Source organism: Megalops cyprinoides, chromosome 6 (assembly GCF_013368585.1).
Source record: "Megalops cyprinoides isolate fMegCyp1 chromosome 6, fMegCyp1.pri, whole genome shotgun sequence".
NCBI classification, from domain to species: domain Eukaryota; kingdom Metazoa; phylum Chordata; class Actinopteri; order Elopiformes; family Megalopidae; genus Megalops; species Megalops cyprinoides.
In genome coordinates, this window is record NC_050588.1 from 35,673,333 (window position 1) to 35,691,258 (window position 17,926).

The 17,926-nt window shown below is 40.7% G+C and overlaps 2 protein-coding genes across 2 annotated transcripts; one reads left to right on the top strand and one right to left on the bottom strand.

The window, feature by feature from the left end:
* Nucleotides 1-7,372: 7,372 nt before the first annotated feature.
* Nucleotides 7,373-8,523, bottom strand: LOC118778722 (CCAAT/enhancer-binding protein beta-like). The gene has a single exon (XM_036530370.1). The coding sequence runs from the start codon at nucleotides 8,328-8,330 to the stop codon at nucleotides 7,455-7,457; it is 876 nt and encodes a 291-aa protein (XP_036386263.1). The 5' UTR covers nucleotides 8,331-8,523; the 3' UTR covers nucleotides 7,373-7,454.
* A 1,350-nt stretch (nucleotides 8,524-9,873) lies between these two features.
* Nucleotides 9,874-16,738, top strand: LOC118778723 (plasmanylethanolamine desaturase-like). Its single transcript, XM_036530371.1, has 6 exons — nucleotides 9,874-10,039; nucleotides 12,459-12,578; nucleotides 13,211-13,302; nucleotides 13,465-13,609; nucleotides 13,827-14,039; nucleotides 14,497-16,738. Exons 1-6 carry the CDS (start codon nucleotides 9,904-9,906, stop codon nucleotides 14,616-14,618), a joined length of 828 nt encoding a protein of 275 aa, XP_036386264.1. The 5' UTR covers nucleotides 9,874-9,903; the 3' UTR covers nucleotides 14,619-16,738.
* The last annotated feature ends 1,188 nt before the right edge of the window (nucleotides 16,739-17,926 follow it).

Sequence of the window (17,926 nt, forward strand, 5' to 3'; positions counted from 1 at the left end):
ATTACTCACATGGTGGAGAGACTATTCTATGTGAAAGCTAGTGTGTAGAGTGAAAAAAATAAAATAATGCCCACTCTACTGTTCCAACTTGACGTTTTGATCGATAAGATCCTGGCAAAAGATTCTCCAACATCAAAATTCTGTCCCGTTCAAAACACCAAATCTGACAGAATACAAAGATTACTGTGCTCAATGAGAGATGAACCCGGGAAGAAGGTAGTTTTACTTCACACAAGAACATCATCGTGACATGGGGTTCACAACGTGTACAGATAACTATACAGTTGGGTTCTCTTACACAGTTAGAGGGAATCCCCCCACAGAGTGAGGCCACAGGCCTTTCCATGACTGTAGCCCAGGGAGTGGCAGCACACCTTTGTCCCCTCCAGAATGCAATCATGCAGAGGCTTCATCTCAACTGGTGGTTAAACATCAGGAGCATCATGCTTAAAATGCAAGATGCTATCTGTGGGGTGCTGAGACCAAAATGCTGTTTCCTCAACACAGTAAATTTCATCTTAATTGCTTTACAACAGCTGAAGTGAGAGCCAAAGATTAGTGTGAGGACTTTCCACTGCTGATACTAACCACCGCACCTGCCAAACTGGATGTGCATGTCTCTACCACAGAGCGGACCTACAGAGTGTCATCTCAGGTTCTCGATGTTTCTGTGCTCGGTATGTATATGTGAGGTACGTGTGCGCTGTGCAATGCTTGCTCATCCTCTCTTCTGAAGACTACGTGCCATTGAGCAAGAACAGGAAGACCTGCAGTTTCACAACAGGGTCCTCGTGATGACTGCCATGTCTTGACCACAGGCCCTTCCCTCTGAGCGAAGGGAAAAACAGAAGTGAAATGGCACAATGTGTTCAAAAGCCACTCTGACCACTTTACGGTTGACACCAGGTCTGGATTCCTGGTAGGTCAGGGGCACCAACTGATCATGATAGCAACAACCATGCACAAATGGTGCCGGCTTGTTCCAAGTGAGCTGTGCGCTGCCAGTTCCAGAGAAGACAACCGCAGACTGCCAGAATTCCACAACAGAGCTGTGAAACTGGGCCATATGCAAACCTTTAACATTGTTTGGTTTTCTTCGCCTCAGAAGAAAACAGATCCAGCAATGAAAACATTATGAAAGAATTGTCAGGCTTGCCTTGTTAAAATCTGGGGAAAAAAAAAGCCTTTGAAGATAAAATATACCCTGATGCATTATTCCTGTTTGTGACTTCGCACTTTTGTGCAGCTGTGGTCTTCTTGCAATGTGCGATTGTTGGAAATTTCAGTAACAGTACAGGTTTTTCATAGTGAAACTCTTTTAACATTCATTATTATCGAGATTGACCAGGGCAGGTGCAACACATATCAAAAATCAGTATATCATTAATCTGGTGCATGCTTGGAAGTTCCAACTAGGGATTTTACATGGAATTAAGTTTACTTGACTTTTCCCATAAAATATGAAGAGGTGTTCACCTAATAGCAGGGAATATACTTGTGCCATTTAAAAAATGTGATGTATTGATGATGTAAGTTACATTACATTACAATCATTTAGCAGATGCTCTTATCCAGAGCAACTTCCAGCACAGTAGATCATAACTATATCCATTCAAGTTAAATGAGCAAGTGTCAGACCAGACTAACAACACTCCTACACCAGTGAGTGTGAGCATAACACTGCTCAAGCCCCACCCTATGTTAACTTGTGCAATCTGACTAGGCAATGGAAGTCAAGTATACCACTATACATCAGTCACTAGCAAACAGAATCCAAAAAACTTCTCAATACTACACGTAAAATAAGCAAGTACTAGAGGTAGCAGGTGTTAGGGGAAGGGGATTGAGGTGAAGTTAAACGTAAGTGGATCCTTCAAACACAAAGTAATTTCCATGGAACTTAACAATGCTGTTTAAAGTTAATCCTGCATGATACTGATTTTACATTAGGGGGCTTTCAAGAGATGTTTTCTAATGATGCCGCTTTTGTAACTAAATGAATTTTTATCCTGAAGATTTCCTGCTGCTCTATAATTGAGATAGGTTGCTAGATTGGGGTAAAACTGGTTCACCGTTTGACCCCAAATTATGGAAAATGGTGTAACTTGGGAAATTCTGTCTTTTCTTTCTTTTTGTCATTCATCCAGTGAATTGAAAAAAGGTTGCCTAGAAAGTACAAGAATGACTAGAAACAGCTGACCACAAAGAAAAAAAGTGAATGCAAGCATATTTCCCTAATATTTTAAAACCTTAACCCCATTAAGGCTGTATTAAGCATAATTCCTGGATGTTAAAATGTCTTTCTTTGATAAAGTATTGGCATCCCGTTAATCAATTGATTCATTTAATGATTAATTTATCATGGCACGGTTGATTAATTCGTTTTATTAAAGACAGAGAGAGCTGCTCCTTACAGCGCTGTTGTGGACTTTGGGTTTAAAGTGGTTAACAGTGTTCGCGCAAGGCATGACGCAATGTGTGGTTTACCGACAAGCTTCGCTCCACTGACAGTAAATTTGTAAGGAAAAAAAGGGGCAGGACTTTTTTTTTCCAAAAAAAAAAAAAAACGGAGTCCTCTTTGCACTGTGGGAAATCCCCCCTCAAATTACAGCCATGTGTCAACGCAAGGCCCCGTGGAACTGAGGGCAGCTTCATTCCCTGCCAGGGGTGGGATTATTGGGCCAACGGCGTTAACCCCTTGTGTAATGGCATTGACCCTGGGAATCTCTGCCCAGACTCTGCTGGCCTGCAGACCCTGTGTGCCGGGAGCCATTTTGCACTAAACTGCTCAACGCACAAAATAAGAGACGGAAAAAACAAGAACATATACAATTGCAACAGAACAACAACAGGGAACGTTCATGAAACGTTCATGAAAGTAAACTGTAAACTGTATGACAGTGTGATGTTTCTGCGTCTTGATACCATTTCCAAAACCACAGTTATTTAATTAATGTTCTCAGCAGTTAATGAAACACAAACTGAGCGTTCTGTGTTAAACTACTGGAATTATACAACTGATGTCACAGTTTGAAAGAACAGATGTAACAGGATGCAGTTGGTGTTGAGCAATGTGTATAGTATCAGCTGTAATGTTTACCACTATGGTGAGTAGTGTGCTTTCACTACATTTATATTTGAGTGTACTTTGAGAAATTCGGATTTTTCACAACAACTGACTTAATGATCTCATAAAATATCCTTAAATCTTTATGGGTACAGCTACCATAGATTGCATTTAATCTCAAATGAAATCATGTTTTAGAGGCAGGAACATTTTTGTAACAATACGCATTGGTTAATGTTACCTTGGTTCAAGATTACCTCCTAAGATTAAGGCGTAGCATGTCATTGTTTGAACTTATTCACCTCAGCATGGTGAGTATACAGAATTTCCATTATTGAGAGACGAGGAATCAAAAGTATGAAAACTCCCACTTTCTAAGTGTTGCATAATTATCCACACAGCCTTTCGGTTCCTCCTGCATGTATTTACACACACACTCCCTTGCATGTACTCACGCACTTGCAAACAGACAGACAGACAGACACACACACACACACACACACACACACACACTACATCTGTCACACATGGAAAACTGATGTAACCTGAAACAGGATTGCATGGAAACCCAGAAAAAAATCCTGAGTGTTTGGATTTACTACCGATTGTGGGAAGGAGCAGTGGAGAAAGGAGGTCTTATGAACCTCCCCAGGGGCAGAGAGCGGATGGCACCACCACTTCAGTTCAGACAAGTACATCAGAGATGCACAGTAAGGTCAGTCGAGTGGTGAAAATTGCCACAATAAGCATCATCATTAAGAAGAAGTGTGAAAAAAGAGTCCTCCTTTAAAACCGGTTCTCCTTTAGAAGCATCTCAGGAACAAACGCTGTTTACTTTTGGAGCTGAAAGAACTGTGTCCTTGTTTTCACCATTTATAGTTTCACCCCGTAGTTATTTTTGGCCACAGAGAATTACAACATAAATCCCCCCCCCACCCCCACCTGTCATTGTCATAATGAGTCCCACTTGACCTGAACAAAAACTAAATCTATTATTAGCCTTACAGTGCTGTAAGCACATTGTGCTCACTTGTGTTGTTTTGGTGACACAACCAGTACAGTATGTGATAATGGTGTATGTCTTTTACCAATGTCCACTGGGTATTGAAGACAGGGAGCTAGAACCCTCATCATATGCTGTTGCAGCCGTATGTTGACCTCCTCAGACACCTTAATATTTAACACTCACTGTTGTAAAACTTTGAGGGTCTGACAAAATATTATGACTGATAATTACTCTTGATGTTTGAACATATACCGTAACTTTACTTACATTTAAAATAATTACTTGAAAGACAACCGCAGCCATGGAATTTTTAAAATATTTTTAAAAACTGGTTATTAGTGATACATTGTAAAATATTATGGCACCAGACATATTTTAACACATATGACAAATCATCAGTCTACTGTCATATGCAGCCTCCTTTGGCTTTAATTGCAGCTACGCACTTCTTTCACATGCTGATATGGTAGCAGGTCCCATTGCTTGTTTCCAACAAAGCACAGCTGTTGCAAATTCCCCGGTTTTTCCTCATGAACCATTGTTGTTATTCAGTCCCAACAGTTCTGTCTGATATTTAACTCGGGCGACTGTCATGGTAAGCCATCAGGCCTGCAACCATACCGTAACAACGCTGGTTCAAAGGCAACTGGTGTTCCTCATTTGTCCTCCAATAATGGTAGGCCACACTAATCTCAGGACAATAAACTGTAACGCTGAGGTCAAAAAGTATGGCTACGTGTACTTACGCATTGTTGAATACAGTGAGGAATTCTTTTTGAGTGTGTATGTGACCTCTCCATATATTATTGCATATGGCCCGTTGGAGTGCTTGTGGTTACTGAAAAGTATTTTATTGACTTTATAAGTAGCTTTTGTTTTTTTCCTTCTTTTTTGGGGGATGGGGGAATGGGGTGGAGTGTGGAGGATGTTACGAAAGTTTGGAGATAGCGAATCAATCTGAAAGTAACCTGCATCCCTCGTAACCTTAGAGACATGCATTTCTGTCGCTTTAAGAGACGTTTCAGGGGAGGTTGAGTCAAGCGCAGTTCAGCCCACGTGACTTCCCCCTGTGACTAAGCAGAAAAGCAGTGCATATGAGCTCAGTGTCACGCTGCTAGGTAGAGGGCCAAGTCAGGCATGACCTCGAGGGCCCTCTCTTCTAACGCTGTTTTGTTACTGTAGCGCAAGCTTATATTTTTATATGTCAGACTTATTCCAACGCATCACACAAAGAAAAAAGTCAGTTAAATAATTGTAGCCTAAGGAATAATAACGCACGGCGCTTGATCTGTGACTATTTATCTTACCTTGTAGGAAATCCATACTGAGACATGCTTCACAAAAACAGCATTGCTGTATAAATCCTCGTGAGCATTTTAAGTACAAACTCCGTTGATTTAACATATTAGAGAGACCGTCCAGCCAAGACTTTTGAAGTCACCAATTAAAACTTTAAAAGTAATTATGCCTTATAGTTTTGTATTGGGTACATACTCGTACGATCGCCTATATTGCGCAATCCATTATCGTGAAATTTACCAATCAGAAGCAAACTGTAATGGCTGACCTCCTTCAGGTTTTATACTTATACAGACTGGTAAAAATGTAACACGATAAAAGGAATAACAGTTTGCCTCATTGCAGTACAGGATCAGGGACATGATACCATGACAGTTCTCCTAAAAGCCACGATAAAAGGTGAAGATTCTATTGACAAGACTTAACATTCCATGTACTACCCGCGGTGTTATGGCCCGTTTACCTGTTTGACGTTAATATATTATAACAAATATAACAGCTGTTATTTAGATATTATCATACAGCTGTGGTGGCCGTCCATGGCTTGAATTATGAGGGCAAGCAGGTTCAGCATAACATCTCCTGTGTCAGGTTTGGGCCGCAGTTGGTCCTCACTTGTTGGAACAGTTGTAATTCGATTAGATATCAACATGTAGCCTAGCAAACAACGTGGAACACAGAGTGGTCGGATAAACAAGATTCACAAACAAGAGCTTATAACCATTAAGCCCTTCTGAATTTGGTTAGGTAACGTTATTTGGAATTGTAATCGTTAGGATTGAGCCACAATTAAAAACTTAAATATTATTTGGGCCATAGTTTGTAGTTTCAATGCGCAAACGACTGCAAATGACGTCCAACAATTTTGTCTCGCCTTGTATTTTGACGTTATGAATTTGGTTCCCATTAAAATATATACACTGACAGAGATTTAGACCTTCGAGACAAAGGGAAAAAAAACGTTTTACATTGTATGTTTATGGTGTTTTTAAATAAACAATCGAATGAACACAGACATAAAGAAAGAAAGGTGGTATGATTGCAAATTATTAGGCTGTAAAAATGATGAAACCGTGAAACCCGAGTGTGATCTTTACGCGTCCTGTGGGTTGCGCATATGTTGATTTTTTCCCCCAGATTATACATTTTCTTGTCTACTGATGCCAGAGATAAAATAACCAACCACCTATAAGGCGTCGTACCTCTGCATATATAGTATAAATACTCTGATGGGAACACCTCTTTTCAGCCAATCTCCATGGGATATGTGGATCTCGCAGCACTCGTGTGGTTTCATAAAATTGCTTTCAGATATTTAGTAGTGACGATAGCCTGTATCCCTAAACAATAATCAGTCAGAAATTGTGTATCCTATTCAATATTTTGCAACAGTTGATAAAACATTATTGTACGTTTATAGAACGACACGCACATGAAAAAGGAATCGGTAGCTTGTAGTCTGCAGCCTGCTGTCTGTGCCCACACATGAATGGCTTAACTTTTACTGTCACCGCCAAATATCGTTTTTAAGAATTATAATAATAAATGAAGTCAAATATTAACAAAGTAAAATCATTTTAATTTCATAAAATATTTTAGAGTTAATATTTAAAACATGTGTTTTCTTTTTTACATCTTGAACAGATTATTTCACCGCATTGCCAATACTGTTACATCGGATTGCATCATACATGAGCAATCTAATTCTCCTCTTGACAACTATTGCTTGAAAAAAAAAAAAACATTTAAATAAAGACGAGTAAATTTAACAGTAAAACATATTTTTATATAAAAATAGACAATACGACCGTGGGTCACAGTGACATGTCAACAATGTCAATGGTTAACCTATACGCAATTCATGCACCATGAGTTTCATACAGTTTCTTTCCTACATTGTTAATCAGTATTCATTTGCTTTTCTTCTTTATATATATATATATATATATATATATATAACGTAAACGTACACCTCAGTGTATTAGGACAGCAACGCTGGAGCTGTGATACAGTCCCAAAGTTCTTAGAAGTACCAGTTTAAGATTCTTAGCAGTACCATGTCCGATTGCAGACGACTTGGGGTCAGCACTGTCCGGTAGCAGCGAGCAAGTTTCGAAGGGTGGCCAGCTCTCTCGACAGCTGCTCCACGCGTTTCTGCAAGCGTTCATTCTCTGCCGCCAGCTCCAGCACCTTGTGTTGCGTCTCGATGTTGCGCATTTTCGCTTTGTCCCTGCTCTTTCTCACCGCGATGTTATTCCGCTCGCGTCGCAGCCTGTATTCCTCACTGTTCCTATCCAGCTGCTTCTTCCCCTTGCCGTTGGAAGGCGTTTTGCCATGGTGTGGCGACCTGCTTCTACCTGGCGGGGCAGGTGTCCCAGGTGGACTACAGGAAGAGGCTGTCGAAATGTCCCCAAGGCTGTCACTCGGGGCCGACTGATACTGCAGATAGGATCTCATCTCATAACCTGAAGAGCCACTGTCCATTCTTGCGTCTTCTTGCACTTCTTGTTTTAACCCGGGTTTAAGGTAGCCACCAAGAAACTGTGGGCTAAATACGGTGTCAACTCGGGTTTCTTGTAATTCGGGGTAGCCGAGGATGCCTGGTTCTCTGGGGTTGCTGTTTTGACTGGGTCTCAGGTTGTTCAGTGTCACGAAGCTTCTGTAGTTTTGTGTGGAGGCGGCCCGTTTATTCTTGCTTTCCTCAGCAAGGAAATCGGCGAAGATATCCTCCCCGCGAGGCTGGTCCAAGGTTTCGTTTAGAGTTGCCTGTTGCTGGTAATGCAAAGTGGGATCCAGGTAGATGCTGAAGTCTATCGTTTTTTCGTGTTCTGCAATGCCCAGTTCCGTCATCGAACCGTCAGCGTGCTGCTTTCTAAAACTGTTACTGTTATGGCAATTAGCGCTGTTACCGCCGTGAAAATCAAGGCAATCCCCCTCGTAAAAACCGGCCACTTCCATGGATCTTAGCACCCGCCGGGTTGCGGGATCATTTGAGACAAGGACAGAGTCCCTTGACAGTCCACTTGTTGAAGTTAAGAACAAATATAAAGTCTCTTGGGTGCACTGGCGCAAACGATTCAAAAATCCTGCCGAGGTGATTGCGCAATTCGGCTTTGAGCTGTCTGTGGAGCCGTAAAGTACACGTTAAAGCTCAAGGATTTATTTGACAGCGTATCGCCTGTAGACGGGCTTATATAACAACGCTGCGCAGAGGGCGGTGTTTTCTCAAAGGCTGGGCAGCTGTGTGACGTGTTTTACCAGTTTAGCAGTAAATCAGTGTTTAAAAAATGAAGTTGGTGAAAAGTCGTTTTAAGGACGCCAGTGTGAATTCGTTTTGCTTTTTGGCGGAATGAGCCTACACAGCTCAACAGAACTGAATTAGTTCTTCATGTTTCAGTGTCCAATAGACTGTTTAGCGAGCTTCAAGTTTTGGGTTGCATGTTTTTGTTTGAGGGACTAATGATTGTCTATTTTCAATTTAATTAACACCATTCCATTTTACACATATTTTACACATCTTTTATTTAGTTTAGGGTAGTTAGTCATTCAGTTAGTAGGAGCAGGAGTGCGAAGGAGGGATTGTAACGTAAAGGTTGCCGGTTCGACTACCAGGTGCGCCAACTCGAATGTAAAGCATTGGTTCTCAAGTCAAGGACTACAGTTTAATATGGAACGAAACAAAGCCGTGTGGATTCCGTAAAAGCACCATGCATATTTTTTATAAACCATCAAACTACTGTGTAGCCTACATGTTTTATACGCAGTTATGTCCAGCGCTGATGATTATACTGACATCTAGCGGAGAAGCACTTAACCTGCAAGTGTAACCAGTTTTAAAAGGAAGATGCATTTAGTTGAGCATCTGGAGAAGTAGCATCATCAGGCTAGAGACAGGCTTTTGTCTCTAAGAATCGCTGCTAGTTATTCACCACCATAACATGATTTCATAAAACGTCCCAGAGTCACATTGTGTAGCAGGGTGGAAATATTTTCCCTTTAATTCGCCGGTGTGCGGTGTCAGAATTCATTATAGATTACCTCTGACATTATGGACCTTGTTTTCCAAAGCATGTCTCAAGAAATCCAATAATCACCCAGTTACGTTATCGTTACCGTTCACTAGAAATCGATTACAGCGTTATCAGCTGGATGTACTGATGGAAATCCACATCTGAGAAACGGTCTACATTTATTAAGCCAACATTTTATCAATTATATACACTGTTTAATTGGTCTTTTTGCGGTCACGTCCCAAGATTACACCTATGCCATGTGATAAACCTTTCCAAATAGTGTCGCGCTAGATATTTCTGATTGGCCACAGGAAAGCACGATCAGGAAATAACCTTTTCTCACTGCAACATGATTGGTGGTATTTTCATTACCATTCATTCTACACAATATTATTGGCTGAACTCTCAATCATTACTAGAGCCGGGGTGTGGTTTCTCAATGTAGGCGTGGTTGGGTGCTGATGTCGAAAGTGTCGTTGATTCTTTTGCAGGGCGAAGGGTCTGACCTGCAGAGGAATATGGCGAGTCCGAAAAACGGGGTGTGCAGGCAAGACATACAGGAAAACTCTGAATATCCGGGACCGGACAACGGGACACCTCGATGGGGCCCGCAACATGCAGGTGCACGGGAGCTTGCAAACCTGTATTCACCGGGTGAGTCGGCTAATTGAAAAACTAGTCAGTTCCTATCAGTAGGCAATGGTCCGGTTGCAGTAACACCCACTTCGGAATTTATGATTTCATCGGGAAGTTTTAGGAAAATGAGTACCAGTGCTGTTGATAACAGGAAAGGGATAGCTCCAGCTGTTGAGTATCTAATTAAAATGTGGCAGCGTGGCTAGGCTGAGTTATCAAACAGATTCTATTTGTTTGCTAAATCATGTGACTTGTTAGATCCGTGTATCGAGCTAATGTTATCAGTTTAGCGCAAGCAATGTGTGGTAAGTTGTTAGCTGAACAGTGGTCGAGATCACTGCTGGTTACGGTGTTGTGTAAGCACGTGTTTAATGTCAGGCTCACTGCAGAGATTTGGTAGAGTAGCCGGATGTGTGACAGTGCATTGTCTGCCTTCAAAGTTATTTTCCGGGTTTTCAGAAAATAATTTAACGTTAACGTAGTTGGCGTTTGGATGTTATGTGTTAGTCCCTTCCCTGAATGGTGTTATCTGGATGTTTGTTATTTGCAGTAAGATGTCTCTTTAACGCCAGAACGTACGATTATTAAACAGCCTTAATCAAAAGCAAATTACTTATGAGTTATTCTTCTGCGTTCGTTTCCTTCATTTACCCTTTACGTGAAAAACGTGCAAAAACGCATTAAAACGTATAGTAGACAAAAGAATAGAAAATCGGACACATCAGCATTTTTGCCTTACAAAGGTTGAAATATGCTGTAACCTACAGCAGCTGTGACTTGCTTGAAAATATCAGTTACGTTAAAAAATGTCAATTTGTCAATGACGTTGTGGATGCACTTTATCAGCTGTTAACCTAAATATTCATATCCACACATACAGTGTATATTGGCCCTGAACAACGGAAAGTAAAAAGGGACAATTGAAATTCGCGTTAACGTGCAATTACGACATTGACAGCGTACTTCAAAACGGCCATGACATATTTGCTTAGATCTGCTCACATAAAACTTAAAATGAGTTCAAAGTAGGTTTTGTTTATAACTCATGACATGGCATACATTCAGGTGTGTTTCAGTTGTTAAAGTTATAGTTTTGAGAAAACAAATACTTTGCTTAGAATGCATTTTTTCCACGTATGAGGTATAGCCATATGATGATGTATCTTCCCGAAATAAAGTGCTGTCGAGTTCAAACTCACTCAGTATATTAACTGCGTCCTGTTGATACATACACAGGTATTGTTTCCCCATTATATATACATTGTTATTGGTTGTCACGAATACATTACATCAGCTGAAATCTGAATGTAGATCTGAAAGAAAGATGTTTTATGAGTGTATTGTTTTTAATGTAATAGCACCTGTGGTCATGCAGTGGTATTTAAGTGCTCTCTCTAGAAAGAGTTGCATTATGAAACGCGAATTTTGTCCTTCTTGACCTTCCGTTGTCCAGTGCTTATTGTAATGTATTTCTATAGATGTTTACAGAAACATCTAGGTTAACAGGTGGTAAAAGACACGCATAATATATTTAGCAGTTTTACAGAAAATTCCAATACATGCAGGTCGTATGTAAACGTTTCTATGAAATGAAGAGGTTTACGTTTGTTTTCTAAATGGGCTTGAAGAGTGTCTTTATTTTTCAGATTAGTCTGTGTAAAGGGAAAACGGTGAAAATAAATTCAGAATGATAATTCACAAGTAATGTGCTTTTGATTAAGACTCATAATTGTACTCTCAGGCGTGAACCAGATATTTGTGTCTTAGGGTGGATGTATCGGGCGACGAGCTAATGTTACTGAGATATCTAACTTTTTCTGATACATTACTTTTGGTAACATTTTATGTATGCTTTCCAGTTCAATTTACGAGGCGGGTGTTACAAAGCATCGCAGATTTTCCGCTGCATCGTCATCAGGTTTTCCTCGTCAGTTTTACGCTAGCACGTCAGCTTTATAGCTGACTGACTCTGAAATGTAATATTGTATTTACTACAAAGTCAGTTACTCATGTCAATGTCAGTAATTTACCTCTGTATTACGAGGGGGTTATCAGTAATGGGGGAAAAGCTAGTTTGATTACTGTTCAAATTATAGCCAGTGTGCTGATTAGAATGAACAGACTGGCGCGTAATTGCACGCATGAAAAACATAGTCATCCAGTTTGAAAGGCCTCTATTTTCTGTGTGTATGAGAAAATACACCTTAGGGAAAAAATTTGGAATGATTCATCAAGCATTGAGTTTTTTTCCAGGAAACCTTACATTAATGGCATGCTTCAGTCCTTGGATGTGGGGTCATGTATCCAAAACTGAGAAGGAAACTACTGTTTTTTAGTTTTTCAGTGCACCAAGGGATCTTCCCTTGGTGCACTGTAAGTAATACTACATTTAGTTAGTAACCGACCAAACGGTCTCATACTTTGTTGTTGTCTTTAGGGAAAAGGTGTCAAGAATGGATCTGCGTCATCCTCTGCTTCTTTCTCATGGCCTTCAACCTCACCAACCTCCTTATGCACTTCCATACGAGTCACACATGGAACATCATCCTGGGCATAGGTATGATCCGCTGATCTGTTTTTGAGAGCTCTGCCTGATGAGGGCTCTTTCCGTCTTTCATCCCCAGGTATTATGGGCGGGAAACTTTGCACTTTTGGTCCTAGGTGTCATTTTGAATGAAAAGGCTTAGAGTTTAAAAACGTGAATAAAAAAAAAAAAAATCATCACTACGCTTGTGAGGGTAAAACCCAGTGGTGTGTTTTCACATGTAAATACCTAAGAGAAGGGGAAAGCAGTGACCTACTGTGAAATAAACTTTTATATGTAAAGACAGGTATAAGGTTAGTGAAGGCCTTATGCTGAATGTTCCCCTTTACCTCTCTCATACCAGCTGTTGTATACTTCAGATTGTGACCCTTTGTCTTAGTAAGAGAAAGATTGGCCAGGCTATTTCAATGTGAACTCAAGACTTGCCCGCCACAGACGTTGGAAGAGTTCCGCACTCACATTGAAAAGCTTAGTGTTTTGTCAGCTTGACTGGCAGGCTGGGTAGTCCTATACAATTGCATTCACATCAAACTGAGATTATTTGAATGTAAGCCACATTTGTCTACGCTAATTGTGGGGCTACTTCTGTGCGCTTGAGAATAGATGGAAAAGACCTGTATTCATTGCTTGTGCGTTTGCTTCAGTTGCAGGAATTCTGACAGCAGACTTTGCTTCTGGGTTGGTCCACTGGGGTGCTGACACATGGGGCTCTGTGGACTTGCCAGTCATTGGGAAGGTGGGAAATCTTTATTAACATTGATGTTCTTTCCCTGGCTTCTGCTGGAGAAACCGCCTGCTCCTCTTGAGCATTGTAGCCTGCGTGGATCGTTTGTGTGTCTGGTTCTCCGTTGCTCCTCACCTCCCTCCATAACCCTCGGTATCTCTCCTTCTCTATAAGGCCTTTATACGACCATTCAGGGAGCACCATATCGACCCCACCGCCATTACCCGCCATGACTTCATTGAGACCAATGGGGACAACTGTATGTTGACCCTGATCCCATTGGCAAACATGGCCTTCGGTTTCGTCACTCTCTCCTCTGGTGAGCAGTCATTGGACAAAGCAACAAGCAGAGCTTTAACAGGCTCTCTCGATTAATAACAAGCGGAGATTTCTCTGTCCTTTCGTTAGCACATTCATTTCAATGTGAATTTGAGAGCAGGGTCTGAAATGCATATCATATGTGCATGTTTGTATGTTGCGGGCTAGTGATTTCCTCGACATCCGTTAAGGGCCTGTCTCGTTTCCGTTTCCTGTAGTGGAGCTCTATCACAGCTATTCCTGGAACTGCTATGTCTTTTCCCTGGCCATCTTCATCACCCTCACCAACCAGATCCACAAGTGGTCTCACACATACTATGGACTGCCCCGCTGGGTCACCCTCTTGCAGGACTGCCACGTCATCCTGCCTCGCAAGCACCATCGCATCCACCACGTCTCTCCGCATGAGACCTACTACTGCATCACCACAGGTCAGGTTGTCAGGGGCAGCAGGCTAGGCCTCGCCTGCATTCCAAACCATGTTACTGTATGGAACAAAAGTAGCAAGGCCCAGCATTCCAGTAGATGTTGTCGGGCTGACAAGATGGTCTGTTGTTCTGCTATGCTGTCGTAGGACATTAGGGATGCAGCTATTGCCTAACTTTGGAAGTGCCACATGATCTTCACTGTTTACTGGATGAATTGAACTTCAGCTGTCTAGCCAGTCTTACAAGTGAAGTTCAGTTTATCCAGCAAACAGTGAACTTCACTTGTGAGTTCAGTGGCCGGTCAAGTGAAGTTTACTGCATAAATTGAACTTCACTTGTAAGACTGGCCAGACAGCCAATGCTGTTGACTTAGTCTCGGATTTAGTTTCAGTTTACATTGTTTTTCATGCAAGAATGACATTCCAACCCTTTTGAGGTCTATACTCCTTTTTGGTTACAGGCTGGCTGAATTACCCACTGGAGAAGACAGGCTTTTGGCGTTACCTGGAAGACCTGATTCAGGGCATTACGGGAGAGAAGCCCAGGTCTGATGACATGAAGTGGGCTCAAAAAACCAAGTAACTGTGCCAGCCAGCAGCACCCCTACCTCAGACTCCTTTCACAGCCACCGCTTATCCTGTTTGTCTAACGCTGGTGCAAGCCTCTGGCCTTTAGGAGGTAGATTCAAACTAACCATCACTCCAACTGAGCTTTAAATTCGGTACACTAGTACACTTTGTTTGCTTGTAAGTTTCCTTTTATGGAGGACGTTATGAAGCTCTGGAAGAGTCATGGGGTCAAAAAACCTATATAAGGATGCACTTTGCCTTCATGACATTGCTGGTGAAAGCACTAGGTGGGATCTGGCCCCGACCCCTTTTTTGCAACACCCAATTACTAAAACCAGATTTCCATCTCTGTCCTGACCCTTTAGCTTGTGTCATTTAGAAAGCCATTTCCCAAGTGGCGACCAATGTAGTTGGCCTCATATCAGGAAGACTCAAAGAGATAACCATTTGGACATTACATTTCTAAAAAGAAAATGAATAAAACTTTGAACAGAAATCTGTCAGCCACAGTTGTTCACGGGAACAGAAAAAGATTTAAACCTACTGGCAGACATGCAGACAGATTCTGTTAAATTCATATCTTCCCAGTAGCAGTATTTATGCTCAAATCCAAACATGGGAGCCCTGCTTGTTATCTCCATGACTCCATGATTCAAATGAGGTGTGACTAGATTGCATCCTCATAGCTAAGCTATTTTTGGGGACATCTAAAATTTGAGCCTGCTTTGGGCTGAATCTTGTGTCTTCCTCTTGTGGTCTTATCTGGACATATGTCTGATTTTACATATGCAATGTTATTCACACAGCCTTATGCATCCCAAATGCAGCACTGAAAGACATGTCTATGCCCAGCTTCAGTAAAAGTGCAATATGCTTTGTCCTTGACTTTCAAAAATTAAATCAAACCAGTGAAAAACTTTCCCTTCACTTATGCACTATTATAGTCATTGCTATAGGTGAAACAGAAGCATTGAGCAAGCAACAGAATATGACATTGCCTAATTGTGGCATAGAGAGTTAAGAACAAAGTGCCTCTTGGTTAGACTGAATCTGGTCCCTCGTGTTATTTTACAGAAAGCCTGTACTTGGAATGCACTCTTATTTATTTGGCTATAAATATATATGCCTATTTTTTTGCTCTTTTTGGGATGCATTTTCTTTATAGCTTCCACCTCTTCCAAAAATTAAGAGCCGCACACAGGCAGCTTTACTACAAGGTGAACCTTTCAAGTAAACTTTACATTGTCTTTCAGTTCAATTCCAAAGACTAGACCAGCTGTGTCAGAGGCCACATTTTTCTGCGGCATTCCTGCTACATGTGTATGTGCTGTTAGCACCAGACGTGCGACATCACTTCGGCCAGGTCACTACCACAAAACCATGTGAGACGTAAATGCGTGGAATGTCGGGAAATTGTTGCATTACTTGTTTCATGCCTTTTCGTCTGACAAAACCACACCCAGCCAGGGTGTGAACGTAGCTGAGAGCTGAGAGGCCTTGACTTGTTTTCCATTGTAACACCCATGCTGTAGTACATTACAGGGAGATGCATGTAGTTACAGGCCCTAGAACAGGTAAAAAAATGTTCACAAACTGCAGTATGTGTTAGCTAAAATAGCAACCATCACTCTCATTTTGTAATTATCCTTGTCACAATTGGTGCCGTTTATAAGTTGCAGCTACTGGTGCTTTTTGTGTTAAGTGTAAAGTTTGAGAGGCTGTGGGTAGCTATGGCTGTCACACACTCCTATTGCATCAGAGAAAAAGAATGAAATTTGATAAGAAAGACAAAGAAATGTTACAGGGTAATTTGGAAGTACATAATTGCTATTGCTGCATCGCCAACTGTAGTAAACTCCATGGAATAACTACCCAAGCCTGTAATATTCCATTCTACCTGACAGCTTTGGATGTGACAGATGGAATGTTGTCATGTAGTCAGTTAACTCCACCAGTACGTCTACAGAACTAGTTCCGCACCAGAGGAAAGGTTTTGGGGCCAGTTGCTCGGCTTGAGGAGGAGATAGGGCAGTAGGGAAAGGGATTTTATGTATCAGAATGACATCAGCATTTATTAGACTGGAATAAAATGTAAGTGATCTAATATCTTTAAGGTCAATTAGTTACGACTGTAAATACAGCACTGAACATGCATACTGATATATAGTGAATGTTGGGATATCTTAAATTTAAAGGTAAAAGGAAGTCACGATGCCTTGCCTGAATTGATGGATCATTATTGATAAATGCTCGGTTTTTTTCCTTGAATTACATTTTCTGCCTTTTCACTTACATGCTGTGTAAGCAAAAGAGGAAGAGGCTGCATGAGTAACATGCAAATGCTAGTGTGCTGCCCTAACACGACTCCAAGTCAGATGTTTTCCATTGCAAACCAGATGCTCATAATGAAAATGTTGTATGCTAGTAGCAATTCTCTGAGAGCCATTTAATCAAGCCATTTAATCTCAAAGATGAGCATATTTGCAGGCAAAGCAAGCTTGAGTCATAACATTATTCCTCTGTTACAGTTCTTCTGGGTGTCAAAATTGAGGGAACAGACTTGAGAGACAGCACACGGCTTTTCTCATCTCAATGATCATCATAGTTATTATTGAGTTAAATATGAGCATCCAACTCCATTTCAGAAAAAAAAGCCAATAACCACCTGTCAGGTGATTGATACACTATTATTTGATGCCTTTGATGTAATGATTTTTTGAATATTTTTGGAAGCTATGTAATATTACTAGTCCTTATTTAACTGATTACTTGAATGAGAATTGCATTATTTCTGTATATGGTGGCTGTAGAATTGAGACATTATCAAGGCTTAGATTGTGCAGTTAAAATCACAAAATTGTTTGAGTTCAATAACATTTTTTATACTTGTGAGTGTAATGTAAGAGACTGCTGATGTCTCATCCCTGCTCTCTGGGCTACAGTCAGCATTAAATGAATTCATACTGTAATATTTTAATCTGAGGAGCTGTTATGCCACAAAACATTAAGCCAAAGGTAAAAGAAAATAAAACCAAAGTTATACTTGCTGTAACTTTTATTTGAATTAAAAATAAGTTTAAACATGTTTAAACTTATGACTAGTAAAACCTCCTTACACAAGTTTTTGCAATATGTAGAAATTTCTATTCTGCTTTGCAGTATATTGAATTGGTTGACATGTTACAAAATTTTGAAGAAAATCCTGACAAACCTAAATAAGACAAAAGAAATGTAGTTATTTAAACTGTGATGAAGAAATGCAATAATAATGGTAAATGTTGAAAAATGAAGTAATAATAAGCTATTTGTATAGCACATTTC